The 19,430-nt window shown below is 40.6% G+C and overlaps 1 protein-coding gene across 1 annotated transcript in view; it reads left to right on the forward strand.

Moving 5' to 3' along the window:
* The window catches only part of STK24 (serine/threonine kinase 24), a 59,600-nt gene that overhangs the window by 29,673 nt on the left and 10,497 nt on the right, over positions 1 to 19,430 (forward strand). The window contains exons 3-6 of the mRNA XM_072354747.1: positions 9,955 to 10,011; positions 13,358 to 13,466; positions 13,577 to 13,734; positions 18,128 to 18,313. Of these exons, the coding sequence (XP_072210848.1) occupies positions 9,955 to 10,011; positions 13,358 to 13,466; positions 13,577 to 13,734; positions 18,128 to 18,313 (510 nt within the window). The remainder of the gene's footprint in view (positions 1 to 9,954; positions 10,012 to 13,357; positions 13,467 to 13,576; positions 13,735 to 18,127; positions 18,314 to 19,430) is intronic.

The following is a 19,430-nucleotide window of genomic DNA, read 5'->3' on the forward strand; positions in this document are numbered from 1 at the left end:
TACAACTACTATATCAAACAAGGCAGAGAAAAAGAAAGAGAGAAAAAAGAGTCCCGGAGAACCGGGGGCCTACTGCAATCTCTAGGCGACAGGCTGGAACGTTGCTGATAGAGCGAGATGGCAGGGATGGAGCGCTCCAAAGCGATAGACAGGGCGAAAAAGAGGGACGTTCCAGCCTGGGAGCGAGATTATATGTGTGTCCTCCTCTGGTGATTCGTCTCTGGCCGCGTTGTCCCCTGGGATATGTAGTTTCCTCCAAGAGCTGAGTACTCAGGATGCTGCCATTCCACAGATCTGGAGCATGAACCTTCCACACTTCCACATACCCTCTGTTACACTTCCACATACCCTCTATTACACTTCCACATACCCTCTGTTACACTTCCACATACCCTCTATTACACTTCCACATACCCTCTGTTACACTTCCACATACCCTCTGTTACACTTCCACATACCCTCTGTTACACTTCCACATACCCTCTATTACACTTCCACATACCCTCTGTTACACTTCCACATACCCTTTGTTACACTTCCACATACCCTCTGTTACACTTCCACATACCCTCTGTTACACTTTCTTATACCACCAAAACAGTTCATACCGCACATGATGTCATGATGTAGAATATTGACAGCACAAAACCATGACAGAATAGGCACTGAAAGATTGTTGTCTGGTTTTGTCTTCTGTAGAGACATGTCAAAAACCTGCAAAGAAGGAAGTGTATAGGTCCCTACTTAAGAGCGGTTGTACAGTGATGGACCGTGGGTCTTGTGCGGTAGAACTGAATTGTCCCCTCGCAGTGGGGAGAAGTGGGTTGTTATCCCTTGTGCTGGGTAGCCCAGCTTTGGGCCCAGTGCTCCAGCTGTGGCCTCCTCAAGGCTGAGCAGAGGGCGGGATAACCGCCCTTGACCTGCGGGTCGCACCTGGCGTCACGCAGCCCAAGACAGCGTCCAGCAAGTCAGCCCAGGTTCCTTGCAGGTTCAGCCTGGTGTCCTGCAGGACTCCTGGTTGTGCTCCAGCTGGCTGACCCCAGCTGTAGCACGGCCCGGGGACGTTCGTCCCCAGGAGCAGAGATTTGCCGTTGCCTTCTCTGAAGCCCGTGGGGCTCCTGTCTGGAATGCAACAGTGCCAGCAGTGGCGTGGCAGCAGGAAAAAGGGGAGGGAGCATCAAGGATGGGGAAGCGTCAACAGCTGTGCTGTTATCAATACCAACGCTCTGTTTTTAAGTTTTTTTCTATGTTTTATTTTTTGCGGTCTATTTTCTATTTGAGGTAGAATTGGACGGAGATGACAAGGGTCCGTTGGGGCCAGTGTGTGTCCCAGGTGCTGCCTGGCCCCAGCCTCATCAGCTGCCCCACTCTTCTATTGCTGCCGGCGGGGTGGCCTCTTCTTTGATGGCGCTGAGGCCTGTGAGTCGCCGGCCTTCCTCTTTGGGGCTCGCCGGGTCCCCTCAGGTGGGCTGGTGCCAGAGGGCCCTGCCACAGGCTCTCCTGGCTCCTCCTGAGGCGCTGCCTGCTCTACGGGGACAGTTGCAGGGCTGCGGTGTGGGCGACTGGGATGCCCATGAAACTCTTCTGTTGCCCTGCCCGGCATTTCGTCCCTGTTAGAGCTGGCAGGACTGCTGGAGGGTGCTGAGCCAGGGACAGGCGCCTCCTCTCGTGTGGCAGCTCTGGGCTCTGCTGCTGTGGCCTCCTGTGCCCCAGCAGCAGGGGGGACGTTGAGGCCCAGCAAACGGCGAGCCACCCGGCTGCACCTGTGCTCCGCGAAGGCGATGAAGTGCCTTACGAAGGTCACCGTGTGGCCGTGCAGGTCAGGATCCAGCATTTCTGTCAGGATCCCCTCTGCCAGGCCGACGAGGAGCAGGGCCCAGGTGACGCTGTCTGTCAGTATGTTTGCTTGTGGCTCCTCGGTGCCCAGGATGCGGTGCAGGTTGTGGCGCAGCCAGGAACGCAGGGGCCGCAGCAGGGCCGGGTGCTCCCTGAAGAGGGAAGCCCAGGTGGCAGGGGAGAAGCTGCCCACAGGATGCGTGGGCACTGCAGGCCATGGCCGGGCTGCCAGGTGGACCGCAGGTCTCCGTGTAGCAGCGGATGCCTGTGCAGCTGGTCTGACCTCCACCTCCTTGTAGATGTTGTCCGCTTGCACGGAGTGAATGATGGTCTTCACATCCCGTTTGCAGAGCGGGCACTGGGGCCTGGTGCTCGTCCACCGCTGGATGCAGCGGAAGCAGAACTGGTGGCAGCAAGGCATGGCGTATGCTGCGCTGTCCCAGTTCTCCAGGCACACGGGGCAGCGGGTCTCTAACTCTGCCTCCATCCTCCCACCGGTTGCGGTGGGCCAGGGGGAGCGGGAGATGGCAACGCGCTCCCCAGCACTAATGCTACAGCAGCAGGTGTCACGCTGGAAGAGGACAAGAGACATTAAGTCAGACTCCGGCCTGGGAAGGGTCCCTCAAGTTGTCCCCCCCCGCTGCCAGTCTGTGTGCCGCCTACCTACCTATGCTGCTGCACACGCCTCTCTAGGATGTCCCGTCCGCCTGCTCCCGGCAGGCTCGGGTAAAGAACAAATGGTTCTGAGAAGGCCGCTGGGAGCTGTGCTAACAGCACCCAGAGCGCTTTCCAGCACCAAAGCTCGCCCTGTCCACACTCCAGTCCTCGCACACACGCTCGGTCGGAGGCCAGGCACGAACTGCTGGGCTGAGCTGCTGCACCCGCATCAAAGCCTGCATGGACTATGGGGTCACAGTCCGTTGCCTGGTGATGTCTCAAACCAGGGCTTGGCCAGGCTGCTGGGCGTCGCCTTCTTTTGACCTTCGCTTGGGTACATCACTGCCCGTCTCACAGCGATGCCACGGTCCACTGCTGGGTCGTCACAACGAGCCCTGCTCACCCGCAGCACGTGCTCCAGCCCCTGCTCGAGTTTCTGGGCTTTTCCCAGTGCCGCTGCCCTCTCCCTTCCCCACATCTCATGTGCTTGGCGTTGGTGTTTCATACCAAAGCGGGGCCTCAGCCGCATCATCCCACGATCCCCATCAAGGTCTCCCTGGCCATTACACACGTGCACAAGCATGGATGGCAAGTTGTATTCAATAAAAGTTCACGTTTGTCTCTGATAGTTGGACGTGATGATCTTAGTGGTCTTTTCTGTCGCTAATGATTCTGTGATTTAGCACGTCATGGACTTTGAGTGTCCTCTGTTTTCATGCACGTAACGTTCTTTTGTGATTGGTAATTTCTGTCTTTTGTTGCATCCGTTTCATTTGTCAAAAGAGTTATTAATCCCCCTGAATAATCTTTAGGATGCATCGATATGCCATTTGATGTTTTAGGGTGCAATCCTCATCTTCCTTGTTCATCGACCATGTACCGAAAAATGTTACATGAAAGCAGTTGTTGCAGTTTTGTATTGTTAACATACACTGTACCAAGTTCTGATTAGATATAAATGGAATCTCTAGTATATGTGGATAATATTTGTGATTACTCTAGATATCACGTGAATTGATGCTGTGTAGTAGAGCGGCATGTATTTGTTGCCCAAACCTTGTATTTGCTGAGTAGTTTTAATGTCCATCTTGCACTCCTGAAGAGCTCAATGTTTACAAATGGCAACTGTTCTACTGCTCTTCTGAGGATCTAGAAATGGAATTCGGCTATCTGGAAGGATTGCAAGTACTGCAGTCTTGCAACGATCGAGTTGCAATGCTTTAATGTCGTAGGTGCCTTCTCTATGACAGCCTTAAACTATTTTCTTGTATTTATGCCTCATCTTCTTTCCTGAGAGTTTAAGCTATAGAGTACAGTGTTTTGAAGGTCTTGATTCTCTTTGATACACATCTTGAGATTCGAGAGGATTGTCGACATTTATTGTTTCTGATATGGTTTGATCTTGTCTGAGAGAATTGAATGCTACTAATAGGTAAATACTGTCTCCTGTTGCTGACTCAATGTAACATTTATGGCATCCTTTTGTTTTTTTTGTTTGTTAACTGTTTTGTTCCTGATTGATCTATACATTATTGCTGCATATGTGCTCACAGATGAGTTAACAGGCAGTCAGGACTCTAATGCCAGGCAGGGCATGACTGCTTTTCATCCCGTGTGAAAAATAGGGGCTGATACTGTGACCTGATATTTAAAGGATATGGTGAGTGAATAAAAGGATGCCTGAAGTTGAACGCAATGATTGAGAGGAAATAGAATATATTGTTTGGTTAATAATCTCTTCCTCTTTTCGTGATGGGTACTGGTTTGCCAAATATTTTCAGATTCATTTCAGATAGGTGATTTTGTGCTTCTGTCATTTGGTGGGTTGATCACACAGTTTGTTTTGGGGCTGTGCCTTTGCTGAGGGATGGTGAGAGAAAGCACCTCTGGCACTATGTGTTCGTGCCACCTGGTGGCTTTGCTGGGCAGCCTGGGCTTCAGATACACAGTTAAAAACACAGGTGTAAAGTGTCTGTAAAATCCTCCTTTCCTTCCAGAATGGGGAGTCATAGGCAAAGTAGCTTACAGTTGGTGCAGAACGTGAGATCCGTGATCACTGAATCCTGCTTGTTAAATCAGACACTTCAGAAACAGCAAGTGTTTGAAAAAACGCTGCTTGGTACGGATGTCAGACTTACCTTGGTGGTTTTAAATGACGACATAATGAAAGGCAAATCTCTGTGAGGAGTGTAAGGAGGAATGCAGTTTAGAGAGGTTATTCTACTATATGGGTTGTGTGTCTTAGGGCTTCTGGTTTCTTTTGCTGGAGAATAAGTATGAAAATAAATACTGAATTTGTTCCTGTGTTGAAATATGTCTGTCTTCCTGACCTGTATCACTTTAGCAAATGGAAGCTTTATTGAACAAAACATCTGTTGGTCAGTGCATACCAGTTTTGTAAGCAGTTTGTTTTTCCCAGGTTAGTTGAGGTCGTTCTCTTCAGGCTGTTTTGTCCCTACATTCCAGTACTGTAGTTTTTTTCTACTAATCCAGTGAGAGTTAAACTTTTAGTATATGCAGATCGACTTAAGCTAGTTCTTATCTTTGTTAGCAGTTTTTAGCTCGTGGTTCTTTTGATGTGTGATCAATGACATAAGGTAGAGCATTTGTAAATACAGATTCTGAGCGTAATGCACAGATGGTTTGTCTCCAGAACAAAACAAGCCTTCAGTAAAAGGATTTTGTAGGTATTTATAGATAACTATTATCCTGTTGCTAATTACATACTGTGAATTTAAAGTGGAAAATATTCTTTCTTGTCTCACTTAGAATACAAAGAGGTGCCTGCCGTTGTGCTGTTTCCCAACTTCATTAATTGACTTTTTTTTTTTTTTCCCCGGGGTTCAGAATAAGGGTAGGTCCTGTTTAATATCTTTATTGATGATGTGGATGGGGGGGATTGAGTGTATCCTCAGTGAGTTTGCAGATGACTCCACGCTGGAAGGAAGTGTTGATTTGCCTGAAAGTAGGAAGGCTTTACAGAGGGATCTGGATAGGCTGGATCAGTGGGCTGAAGGCAATTGTTTGAGCTTCAGCAAAGCCAAGTGCCAGCTACTGCACTTTGATCACAACTTCATGCCACTCCATGCTGCAGGCTTGAAACAGAGTGGCTAGAAAACTGCACAAAGGGAAAGATTCTGGTGGTGTTAGTTGACAGCCAGATGAATGTGAGCCAGCAGTGTGCCTGGGTAGCCTAGAAGGCCTGGCTTGTATCAGAAATAGTGTTGACAGCAGGAGCAGGGAGGTGATCATCCCTCAGTACTTGGCACTGGTGACACCACAACTTGAGTACTGTGTTCATTTTTGCTCCCCCTCATTACAAGAAAGACCCTGGAACATGTTCATAGAAGGGTAATGAAGCTGGTGCGAGGTCTGGAACATAAGTCTTGTGAGGAGCAGCTGAGGAAGCTGGGGGTGTTTAGTCCAGTGAAGAGGAGGCTCAGGGGAAACCTCATTGCTCTCTACAACTTCCTGAAGGGGGGTTGTGGTGTGGTGAGGTGAGGTTCAGCCTCTTTTTATGTGTAACTAGTGATAGGACAAGCGGGAATGGCTTAGAGTTGTACCAGGAGAGGTTCTGGTGGATATTCAGAGAAACAACTTCTCAAAAAGAGTCATCAGGTATTGGAAAGGTTTGCCCAGGGTGGTGGTGGAATCACCATCCCTGCAGGTGTCCAAGAAACATGTAGATGTGGCACTGAGGGACATAGTGGGCATGCTGGGAGTGTGTTGATGGTTGAACTAGATGATCTTAAGTGGTCTTTTCCAACCTTAAGTCACAGAATCATAGAACCATAGAGTCATTCTTTCTTCTTAGAATCGGCTAAACTCTGAAATGCTATACAGGTTGGCTGGTGCTGTCACTTCCAGTCCTTCCGATCCTTCTCATTTATGGCTCTGTATTATCCTCAGTGATCCTGCCGTCCTTCAAGAAAGGTGCTTTAGATATACTTTCGTTATACTTCAGCTTGATTGCTTTAAGTGTATCTCTTTTAATATCACAGTCCAAAGAAATGTGTGTGTACATTCTTCCGGCTAGGTAAATAAATAAAAACACAAAGCATCTCTGCAGCTCGGCCTCACCATGTTTATTAAATGTTTTATTAACTTCATAATGACTTACAAAGAAACATTTTGATTGTGTTTCTGTCTATTTATGCTCTGATTTCTGTTAAAATCAGCTTTTGTATCTGTAGAGGGAGAATTCTTTTGGTGAATAACTGTGTGTGTTTAGGGCAGGAATGGATGGTCCTTGATTTCACATGGTAGATGTTCTTTACCTGCTGTGTACTCATTTTACAGATAATTTCACGCTGTAACAGTAGATGAATGGTGAATTCATCATCAGATACAGCTGCTAGTGTAAGGTCTTTGGTTTCAGAGTTAAAGTTGGAAGTCAAACTAAAAGAAGAACAAACTAGTTGATAAGGATTTATAGAAATTCTGCCTTTCTGTAACAGAGCTTCTTCTATATTCCAAAGCTGTTCTGTTCCTCAGTTTCATGGCATGAGAGGAAAACCTCTTTCGCTGCTGTGAAAAAGGAAATGTACCATGTGCCTTCATTAGTGTGCTCATCTAGAAAAACAATAATCCTGAATTTGAGTTGCTGACTCACCGTGGCTCCACTGTACCTGGGAGTCTAATGAATGCTTTGTTGGGACTGAGGCTTAAAATAAGAAAATTAGTCTTCAGATCTTAAAATTGAACAATTAGTGTTCTTAGTCTGAGAATATAAGTGTAGTTTCTTTTTGTAAATGAATTGACTTTGTGTAATATGTAATTATTAATCTAGGCTATGGAAGAAAATGTAGTGATGTTGGTGTTTAGCAAAAGGAAAAATGGGGAATATGTACTAAACAGTGAAAGAGGTACATGCAAAAAAGGGAGTTTCTGCAGCATTGAAAAGGAAAATGGCAGTAGGATAAGGAATGTGGAGTATGAAAGAGATACTCTGAAAAGAAGGACCGAGAGGAGGGAGATGTGTTGCTCTAGTCGTGTCAAAGGGAATAGACAGTGGTACTCAACTTGGGGGTTGCCATTGGTGCATTAGCATAAAATGAGTGTATTCAGGTTACTGGCTCTAAAATTAAAATATGCATTTAGCAATTGATTAAAATTGTTTCACCAAAAGTGATTCTTTTTCTTTTGTATTTTCTTTGTTAAGCGATGTGTGTAGATTAAAGGTTTTCAGCTGGGCCTAGTCAAAAGGGAAAGTAAGATTCATTACAGCTGTTTTATCTATTTGATGGAGTCTTGAAAAATAGACTGATTTTTGTAATTTATGGTTGTATAACTTTATATTACACTACTGTGTAACAGCATAATTCAAATTATATTCATTTTTTTTAAGAAGTATTTTATCCTACTTCTAGATTTCTGATTTGCAGCTTAAGTAACTCTTCTGAGTCTGGAGAGCTTACTGTCCAGTTTTGTGGACAGTTAAGAGAAATTGTCATATTGTAATGAGAGTTTTTACTTCTCGTAATCCACAGCATAACAGACAGTAGAAAAAGAGTGTTGCAGGCTCATAAAATTGAAATATTCAAAGCATTTCACGCTGTTTTAGAAAGCAAGTTTTTGGATGGGAACACATGTGTATATAATATACGTCATTTTATATGTGTAATAATTTTGATTGGGCTTAGGAAGATTTCTGAAGGTAAAGTGGACTTACTGGAAGGCACCTCTCAGGTGAATGCTTCTCTGGAGCTGTCAGAACATGGAGTATTTAAGGCAAAATCTGAAAAACTAGTAGCAATGTATGTCAAGGTTGTTAAGGGACTCTGATTTCAAAGTGGTCAGTAATTCTCTAGATATCTGTGGTGTCTGCAGAAGTAAGCATTATCAAAATGCTTTATGTAGATAAGATAAGCTGTATTTTAAAGATACTTTTTCTCCCCTAAAAAAATATGTTCCTGTTCTTTTAAAATATTTTTAACAAGATTGTATGCTAGTCAAAAAGTATTAGTTGACTCCTGAAGAGCAAGTATCTGAATTGAGTTGGATCTGTGTTAAAGATAGTAGATGATTTGGAACTCCAGTTTAGCATCTTGTCTAAAAATGGTACATTTTGTGATACTGGAGAGAAGGGGTGAGAGTTGCGTGCCTTTATCAACAGAAGATGCATTACTGTAAGCTGGATGAACTGAATGCTTTTCTTATTGTACCTCGGAATAAGGCACTGCAAACAGTGAGAAGAAGTGACTGGGTCCGGTGTCTTTTACTGTGTATATGTTGCATTAAACATTCCCAGATATTAAACTATTCCTTCAGAATATAGATTTCTTTTTTAAATTTGCTTTTATTTTCTGTCTAAAACTGTAGTGGTAAACTGTAGTAGTCATCTCGAATGATCCTTATTTTGCATCTTACTAGATTGCTTCATCTTTCTTAAACGTAGTCGTTCAAAGTTCTATATGTATATTAGATGAAGGGACACTAGTGGAGAAAACTTGCCCATATTCCTTGTTAGGTAAGACACAGTAAAGTTAAGAATTACCTTTCCAAAAAATGAAGCAATGTAGGGATGTGAAGAACGAGTCTTACGTGAAATTCAACCTAGGCAGCAAATTATCAAAGAAAATGATTAGTGGTATTTATATGAATAGAGATAGTTAATAAAATCAAGACATTTTATATTAAGGAAATATAATTAACATGATGTAATTTTGAATCTGAATGTCTGTAATGAGAATTTTTAAACGTAGGAGTTCATTCTGCTCCATTTGAGCGTCCCATGCCTTTTTTTCTTGTCTCAGCAACTACTTTGCTAGCTGTACTGAGGAGGGTGATAAGAACGACTGGGTGGGCAGCTCTTGGGAGTTAATAGTTTACTCAGAGCCTCGGAATAATTGTCCAGTCTTGGTTGCAGTCTTTTATTTCCCAGTTCTGAGGTTTTGACAGTTGGATTAGATGCTCAAGCTGTTCCTGTATGCTTCCAGCATAAGGGCAAGAGTTGTTCTGCTGCATCACTCCTTGGCAGGGAGTGGCAGAGAAATTTCTTCTTACCTTGATTCAATCTGTATTAGAGTAGTATTAGTAGCAGACAAGAGAGGTACCATGAAAAGAACTTGAGTTTGACATTGAAGAGCATGCATCAATTATTTAGAAGTTAATTAACTTATACCGTCCATGCTCTTACCTACTGGTAAATATGAATTAGCCTTCCTCTTGTTGATTTAGATTAACAGGATGAAGAATATTAATGTTTTTATTGTTATTTTAGCACACACAGTTGTGTCAACAGCTTGTGGTAGACTTAAGTTAATTCCTCAGCAGATAGAACAAAAAATATTACCATTTCTTAAAAGAATAACAAGTACTTTATAGAATCAGCTGGATGTTCTTGGTGTTTTAAAACTTCAGATTCTTTTGCAAGAAAAATAGAATGATTCTCATTTTGACTTGCTGGTAATTGATTTTTTTAAAAACATAATATGTTTTTTGTTGTTTTCTGTTTTGCAGGATACAAAGTTATGGATAATAATGGAATATCTGGGTGGAGGCTCTGCCCTCGATCTAGTGAGTAAAGAATATATGATTTTTTTACCTTACCTACATAATTATTTTCTTCAGTTATAACTCTCAAAGCTGCAGTGTATCATTTGTCTCTCATACTGTTTGTTGTAGTAATAACAGAAAGTTAATGGTCTTAGAGCTAGAAGATCATAACTTTTTAAGTTGGAAGGCAGCGTAACCAGATGCCTTAAATAAAAGCTTTTAATTTGGATGTTTCAGTAAAGAAGAAAAAGAATTTGTCAATCTCAGGAAAACATTATTTTCCATGTGAAACAGTGGACTATTTCTAGAGATGGAAGTAAACTAAGAAACAGCATTGGAATCATGACCTAAACATTTTAGGATGCTGATCTTCAGTTAGCTAGGGAATGTAAGAGGCTGAAAAGAATATTTTCTGTATTTTGAAAGACTAGGTTTGACTGCACCATATAAATTAATGAAAAATTATCCAATTTTGAATGATAATTCAAGAAGTTCACCACAGATTGCATTTTATTTGACTAGATTCTGATGATTCACTTCAACCAGTACAAAAGGGTATATGAAAATTGCACACCGTCTCGTATTTATTGTTGAATAAAAATAACATTGTAAAATAAGAATGCATGTTTTAGGTATGTGAAAACTGTTATTCCTGCTTAGATTGACTGTCCCTCTAGAATAGTATGCTGTCATCTGAGGCAACTGATAAATGTGGTAAAAGAATAAGGGCCTTTGTGAAGGAATTCTGTTTGTGACATCCTCAAAACGGGAGGAGGGTCTACTAAATGCAGACTTCCTGCAATTGAGATGCCATGTTTTAATTGTATTACATTTATGAACTCATTTCTACCTCTAGTTTCCATGTCCTCTACGTAGGAATTCTGTGGTTCATAGTATCATAGTATCATAGTATCGTGCGAGTTGGAAGGGACCTTAGAGATCATCGAGTCCAACTCCCAGGTTTCGAGCCCCCTGTGTAGCGAAGCGGCACTTCTACCCCTGCGCCACAGGGGGGATTCGAACCCGGGCCCTCCAGTGCCGCAGGCAGCAGCTTAAACCGCTGCGCCACTGGGGGCACACTGGGTTGTATAGAAATGGATAACATTCCTGATAAAGATACACTAAAAGAGAACGTTATTTATTATCCAGACAGAAAAGTAATTAGACGCTGCTTTTGTAACTTGCTGCTGTAAGAAGGTGCAGAAGAGTAGAAAGAAAGAAAACAGATGTTATAAGATTTTCTTTGTATTTTGTTAGTCCTAGTCATTCACTTCTGTGATGATCACTTACTTATCTGTAAGTTGTTGCCTAGAATAGTACAAAGTCTTTGATCATATCTTGAAGTGTTAATGAAGAAATTTTGACAAAGAACCGACACCATCACATAAGGGTTTGTACATAAAGCATCTTGTGTGTGCTTCATCCACCCTGAATTCATATCCTGCTGCGTGTTTTCCTAGCTCTAACATGTGCATCATGGTTCTCAGTTGAAATCTGGCATGAGAACTGTTACGCTTTATCATGTTTCTGAGCACGAAGTAAGATTGAATGGGGACCTCAGATTCCATGGTTGAAGTGTACATGTGACGCGTTAGCTCTGTACCTTTTTTGCTTGAATATCACAGAATCATTTGTGTTGAAAGGGACCTCAAAGCTCACCCAGCTCCAACCCCGTGTGGTGGGCAGGGCTGCCACCCACTAGGTCAAGCTGCCCAGGGCCCAATCCAACCTGGCCTTGAATGCCTCCAAGGATGGGGCATCCACAACTTCTCTGGGTAGTGGGGTCTGCCTGGAGACCTATCCAGGCTGAACAAGACCAGCTCACAGTGGCATTTTTCAAAGTCACACCTCAAAAGAGGTAGTGCATGTTATGCAATTATGCATACATTGGTTTTCAATGTTGATAGGTTTGTGGCAAGAGGACAAACACTAATATTCTCAGTCACAGTCTGTTTTCACAACTTCCTGCCCACTCGGGATCACCTCTTCTGTCAGATGTTCGCTTACCACTTTTAGATGTTCTGTATCATGTTGCCAACTCTTGAACTGGCATTTACAGCTTAGCAGAAGCAAAGCCTTGAGAATGCCTTAGTGAGCTCCGGGGAGTGGCAATATATATGCTTGTTTGTTGCTCTCATAAGAACAAAATCTTATTCTGTAGATGTTAGGTTTGCTGAGGTAATATCAATGCTGAGGTGAATTATTTATGAGGATGAAGTTTTCAAAGCTAAAGGAAAGCAAAAAAGATTGAAAGTAAGACTACAAATACAACAAATTTGTTGTCAGCATCACATGAAATCTTAGCTCTTTTCCTGCCTACTACCTGAGGTTTGTACTAGTATTTTTTGTGTTAATCTTTTTCTGAAATGCTTTTCAGTGTCTGCTCTTGTTGGATAGACCGTAATACTGGAGTAGAAGCATAGAATATCCTTAGTTGGAAGGGACCCACAAGGGTCATGGAGTCCAACTCCTGACTTCACACAGGACCACCCAAAATGAAAACCCTCCATCTGAGATTGTTGTCCAAACTCTTCTTGAACTCTGGCAGCGCATTCCATACCCACTGCCCTCTGCTGCAATACACTGTCCCTGACCTCCAACTGCCCCTCCCCTGACAGCCCCATGCTGTTCCCTTGGGCCCTGTCGCTGTCACAGAGAGCAGAGCTCAGCGCTGCCCACTCCCCATTTTGAGTATATGCAGAGTCAGAGTTTCAGTTTTGTTCTCTCCAAATGCCCCTACTAGTTAAGAAGCTTCTTTTAGGTCATGACCTTTCCAATAATTTGTAGATCTATACCTTCAGTTTTGTATGAAAAAAAGAACTTATAAAATATGCAGTGCTTTGTCAGCATAGTGATTTGAGTTGTGTTTTGGACAGCTTCACAGAATCATATTTGACACATAGTGACGTGATATTTGATTGATGTGGCATCTTCAGTGTCTTTGTTTCCTCCTCAGGCTTATGAGATTTGGGTCCATATAAGGCCTGTAGACTTGTACATCTAAGTTAAATGTGATCTTAAGAAAGAGCTTACAGTGTAAATGGTTTTCAAACCACATGTATCTATGACATGACCACAACAAAGAAATAACTTTTAACTGTGTCTCCATGGAGCCTTCAAAAGCATTTTAGAGAAGCATTTCTTTATTGGTCATAAGACAACTTAGTTTAGAACTGTAGTGGGTTTATTTTTTTCTGTTGTTTGCAGATAATCTTTTTGTGTCTTATGTTACAAAGTTAGCAAATGAAAAGTTTTAAGGTATGCCAGAATGAGTGATTTCTTTTATACTCAGTTCTATTTCTGGTCTCTTCATTTCTCCTTTCATAAATGCACACACACACACATAAGTATTTCTTTTGTCTCCTAGTTAGAACCTGGCTCACTTGATGAAACCCAGATTGCCACAATACTGAGGGAGATACTCAAAGGTCTTGATTACCTACATTCAGAAAAGAAAATCCACAGAGATATTAAAGGTAAATTGTTTTTGTTTTCTTATAGTGTTTGAAGAGCTCATGAAGAATAAACAAAGACCCTTGCAGAATTGAATCTTCTAATTTCAACTGTTTCCTCTTCCTTACTCTAGCGGCTAATGTATTGCTGTCTGAACAAGGAGAAGTAAAACTAGCAGATTTTGGAGTAGCAGGACAACTAACAGATACACAGATAAAGAGGAATACCTTCGTGGGAACACCGTTTTGGATGGCACCTGAAGTAATAAAGCAATCTGCTTATGATTCAAAGGTGAGAGTCATATTTTGTTTTATCTGGTTATTGTAATAAAGATTAAGGTTTTTGATAGGGCATTTTTTATCATTCCTCTTAATATTATGGGCAGTTGGTGGATTTCCTGAGCATGGCCTGCCCTATGTTATCAGCATAATGTATACAAGGACTGATATTCCAGTATATTGATATCTATTGTCAACATTTTCAGATATTAACATACGGTTACATTGCATCTTTATCCAGATATGTTTTGGAATTAAACATTCTAGTAAACAGTTTTTCAGAATCAAAGACAGAGACTTTTGAGGAACTTCCTCATGTGAAACACTCAAAAATATTTTTGGTTAGAACAATGGATTTTTTTTCAGGGATATGGTTTAGCAGAGGGTTGTTAGAGTTAGGGTACTAAGGTTAGGCTATGGTTGGACTTGATGATCTTCGAGGTCTTTTCCAACCTGGGTAATTCTGTGGTTCTGTGATTCTATGATTTGTCTTCTCATTGCTTCATTTTAACATTTCAGTTAACATTCATAAAACTTACAAAACTACTTTAATATAGCATTATTGTTTACTTTTTAGAAAGCATGCTATACAAATGTACCTGTGCAATATCTTTATCTTTTGCTAAGGTAGAGAGACAGAAAAAGTGGGGCATAATTCCTGTATTTTTGAAAATACTGCTTTAATTCAGGATTTAACAAATGCATACAATTTATGTATTTTCCTGTTAAAATTTGTGAATCTTGACAATTCAACTCGCAATTTATATTCCCAATATTGTAGTTTCAAGGTAAGGTGGGGCTTTTGGACTGCATTACCCAGGGAGGTGGTGGAGTCACTGACCCAGGGGGTGTTCAAGGAGCAAATGGATGTTGTGTTGAGGGACATGGTTTAGTGGGAGCTATTGGTAATAGGTGCATGGTTGGACTGGATGATCTTTTAGGTCTTTTCCAACCTTGGTGATTCTATGATTCTATAATTCATATATGCCATGTGTTTCTCACACTGGATTTGTTCATTCTGTTTTTACTCTGTTTGGTCCCATTTTCAAACTGTTGTATTCTTTTTTATCTCAGACATATATTACTAATTATATTTACAAGGCATTCTAATACTTAGTAGCAGAAGATAATAGTTTTGAATCAGATAGTGAGCTTCAGCACCTTCTATTGGACTTCAGGAAATAATTCACACCTGTATATTTGAGAACATAGTATTTCCACTTGTGTTCTGTAAGTTAGCTGTAATATTGGCATTTTAATATGTTAAGTAGCTATACTGAGGACAGTACTTGATGGCGGAAAATTAAACTTCATTTTCCTTTTCTCTTATAGTTTACATTGTAGGCCCAAGTAATCCACAGAGATAATAAAAATGTGGCTGCTAAGGGAAATCAGCCATGGCAAAAGTAGTGAAAAGTCAAACTATGACTGTAATAGTTCTATTAAAATTATGACCTGTTTTATTATTTTGTTTCCTGTTTTATATTTATCTGTCCCCATATTGTGTATTTCATTTTCTCCAAGTTGTTTGCTCTTTAATGTCCACATAAGATCCTTCCTACCTAATTTCTCTTCTTTTGTAAATTCTTATTTCTTTGTGTTTTTTATGCCTTTTTTCCATCTGAAATTCATCTTCTTTTATTTGCTTTAGTTTTCCCATTACTAGTTCTCTGCCCTTTATACTATCTTATTTCTAATAGAAGAATTAAATATTTAATTTTTAACTTTCTTTTCTTGCACTAAACCCATTTCTTTCAACTACAGGAGGTTCAAAGTCAGGCTAAACTTTACTCATTAGATCAAGGAAGGGAAGTTCTTTATGTCTGCACTGCAGTGAGCAAATTACCAACTCCCATTTGAACTTGGAAGAGTAATTTTTGTTCAGGATTTAAAGCAGTAAAAAATATTAATGTGGAGTAAACGTAACGATGTAAGGTTGTTTGAATGATGTCTATTGGGGTGATGAATCCAAAGAAGACCAGTTGACATTGTCCCTCCCCATTTGCAGAGGTGATATGCACCCATTGTGCCTGAAGTTTGCTCGTCACAGACAAGCAGGTCCCTGGAAAGGCATAGATGGATGTACGTGAAGTCAGTACTTGCATCTGTTGCATCTGTTTTGATATCCTTTCTAAGGATACAATACAGTTCCAGAGGGAATTTGTTTTAATATTTTTGGTGCTTCCCATAGGAAGCTGCAGCTTCAGAGAACTATTGTGCAGCCCAGGTTTGTTGGACTTCATTGTTTGTTTTCAGTGGAGAAAGATGACATCAAGTAGAAGGCAGTAGATACCTAAGGGACAAGAAAGAAAGAATTATGCACATATGTACACACACACATATGAACTTGATTTTTTATAAACATATGCATGTGTTTACATACTCCCCCTGTGACTGAAAGTCTGACAGAAGAAAGTTATCAGTTTTTATGAGTTTAACACATTTCTTTTGAGAAACTGGGATTTAGAATAAGGTGGAAATAATACTAAGTTGCTAACATGAAGAATTCTCTTTTCAGGCAAAATTTTTCTTTACAACCAAGAAAAGATTTCCTGTCAGAGGAAAGTTGTTCACTATTAGACTCAGGCTTGAGGAGAACTTAGCTGATAAATGCTGTCATTAAGAAAAATGGAACTTGGAGCTTATTTACATATGTAATTCTGTGTTCAATTTGAGATTTTTTATTATTTATGAAATATATGATTAATGTATATATGCAGCCCTAGACAGTTCCTTTTCACTCACTACAATGCAGGCAAGCCATAAGGTTGTATACCCATGAGTTAGAGGGAACCTGCTCTGATAGAGAAGCAGTGGTTCAGTGATCTTGAAAGTTTTTTCCAAAACTAACAATTCTGTGATTGTGTGAATGGTGTTGATGGGTGGACTAGATGACTTTGGAGATCTTTTCCAGCCTTACTGATTCTGTGATTCAGTGAGTGGTCATGATGCGGATGGGCTGATGGTTGGATTAGATGATCGTAGAGATCTTTTCTAATCTTAATGATTCTCTGTGAAAGTACTGATAAATGAAGACTTTATCTAGCACCTGGAAATAAACCTGTTTATGGCTCAGCAATGTTCCAAATGCACTGTTTGGAAATCAAGTCAGGCAGTTCACATCAGAACTGTTCTTGAAGCTTGTTCTGCTTTTGCTTCAGAAGAAAAAGGATAATCAAAACATGAGTATTTTTGAATGATACCTTATCATTGGTTGGATTGGTTTCTATGTCTGTTTTGTTTATAGAATCATGGAATCCTTAGAGTTGGAAGTGACCTTTAAAGGTCATCTAGTCCAACTCCCCTGCAGTGAACAGGGACATGCAAAGCTGAATCAGGCTGCTCAGGGCTTGATCCAGCATCGCCTTGAACATCTCCAGGGACAGAGCATTAGCCACATCTATAGACAGACTTTCCAGTGCCTCACCTCCCTCACTGTATTCAGCAGAACATTAAGTATTACAATGCATTACTTCAGGCAGATTTGGCAGTAGGATTTGGATGTAGGGAGTCTGTGTTCCCTGGAACAAGTAGACCATTTTGACAATGAAAACCTGAAAAAAAAATACATATAAGTAATCCTTCCTAAAAAAATCAGTATGCATATGGTCACATCCAGTAACAGTGTGAATCCAACTCATCACTGACATTAAATTCTAGGAGTCTTAACACTGGTCTCAGCTGTGTGATTTGATTTACCTCTCTAACATGACAGCGACCCTTTGGATTTGCATTGTCTATGTGCATGACTTAGAGAAGTTTGATTTAGATGAGACCATTTTGGCTCTCAGGAGCTTCACTGGACAGATCAGGTAGAAAAGCACTCCCCATGTTTCAGAAGCTAGGACCAAGTACTTGGACTGTGTATTTAACTGTTTGAAATCTTGAGTTGAAAAAAGTTGAGTAATACTGCTCTAGACCATGTTTCTCTAGTCCGTGAATAAGAATGATAAATAAGATGATGTTAAGCCTCAGAAAGAAATACATTCTAATTTATTCTGTTTCTTAAAATTGTACTAGTTGGTGCTTATTGAGGAAAAATCAGTGTTTTGACATGTTGTATTTCAGTATCTTTTACTACCTCATACTTGAACAGTAAACTTCAGTAAGGTTAAGTGCTGGTTTGTAGCAACTTTACTAATGTATTTAAAAAGATTTGTGTTTCAAAATCAGTTGTAACTGATTTAAGTTTGTAAGCTCTAATAGTCAGAACTGCTTTATGCTACAGCATAAAAGCAACTGATGAGCTCTGTGTCGTTTGCTTTATGTGGTTAACCATATAATCAGACTACGCTTACAAAAACAATATAATCAAGTGATTTACAATAAAGATTTTAAATCAGACTTTGACATCAATATTGCTTCCTCTTTCTCTGACCCAATCGTAACAGCTTTGTTTCTTACAGGCAGACATCTGGTCATTAGGCATAACAGCCATAGAACTTGCAAAAGGGGAGCCACCTCATTCAGAATTACATCCAATGAAAGTTTTGTTCCTCATCCCTAAAAACAATCCACCAACGTTGGAAGGAAACTTCAGTAAATCCCTCAAAGAGTTTGTTGAAGCCTGCTTGAACAAGGACCCAAGCTTTGTGAGTTTCAGCTGTTTTTCTGTGTGTTGTCAGGAACTTGACTGGTTTACATGAATTCTTTATGGAAAAACTTGTTTACAGGAGTTTAAAGGAAGCAGTTGTATCAGTGAGTTATAGGGAAAGATCTAACCAGAAGTTTCAATGTGCTCTTTTGAGATTCAGTTACTTTTTTCTTTATTGGTAACAATTATATATATTATAGATATATATTTATTATTATAATATATATATATAATTATTGGTAACAATAATATTAATTTACGATTCCGTGTTTTAAAAAGAAGCAAACTGTAAGCTTACTTCATTACCTTGCCTGGGATGAACACTATTGGTCATAACCAGTGTGTTGGCAATTTTTTGTGTGTGTTCTTTCAATTTAACAAATTACGTCCAGAAGTCTCTACATTATAGGATCACTGGAATCCATTATACAAGCACAATACTTTAATTATTTTTTCCTTTGCTTTTTTGGGGTCTGTTTCATTTTAAAATATCCTTTACCTTTATTTGTTCTAGAGAAGAGATCTGTCTGGTTTCTGGTGGTGGAATGTTTTTCAGTTACTTCTTTAAATGTGGGTAACTACATGTTACTTTTGGAGACTTCTCAAGGTCCAGGTGCTTCCTTTTTAGGTTTTATAAACAGGTTATCAGTTTTAATTATTTTTAACCCGTTAAGTTCTTTTTTACTTGAAGAGATTTTCTTGTGTCTAACCTCAATGCAGAAACTGGTTTAAAAGGGAGTTATCTCCTTATGGACTTTTTTTTATATATGACCCTTAAGAGGTAGGTCTGTAGATCACCGTACAAAGTAGCCCAACAGCTTTCAAGTGGAGGCAACAATTCTCATAATGATGGCTGTGTTAGAAAAGTCTGCCATGAGTGACGCCCCAGGCTCCCCATTATTTCAGTATCAAAGGAAGACAAGTTAGTATATTGTTTGATACTTAGGAAAAGTTTTATCATTTAGTGTCTACATAAGAATAGATGTAGTTCCACTTCTCTAGAATATCAGGTAGAAATATTATTTGTAGACCCTGTATGTCTCTGTAAGTACTCATTTGTACCAAGTCTGGTCTGGTTTTCTTAGCCTTCATATATTGAGTCATTATAGCACTTT

The sequence above is a fragment of the Excalfactoria chinensis genome, chromosome 1, assembly GCF_039878825.1.
Source record: "Excalfactoria chinensis isolate bCotChi1 chromosome 1, bCotChi1.hap2, whole genome shotgun sequence".
Taxonomy (NCBI): Eukaryota; Metazoa; Chordata; class Aves; order Galliformes; family Phasianidae; genus Excalfactoria; species Excalfactoria chinensis.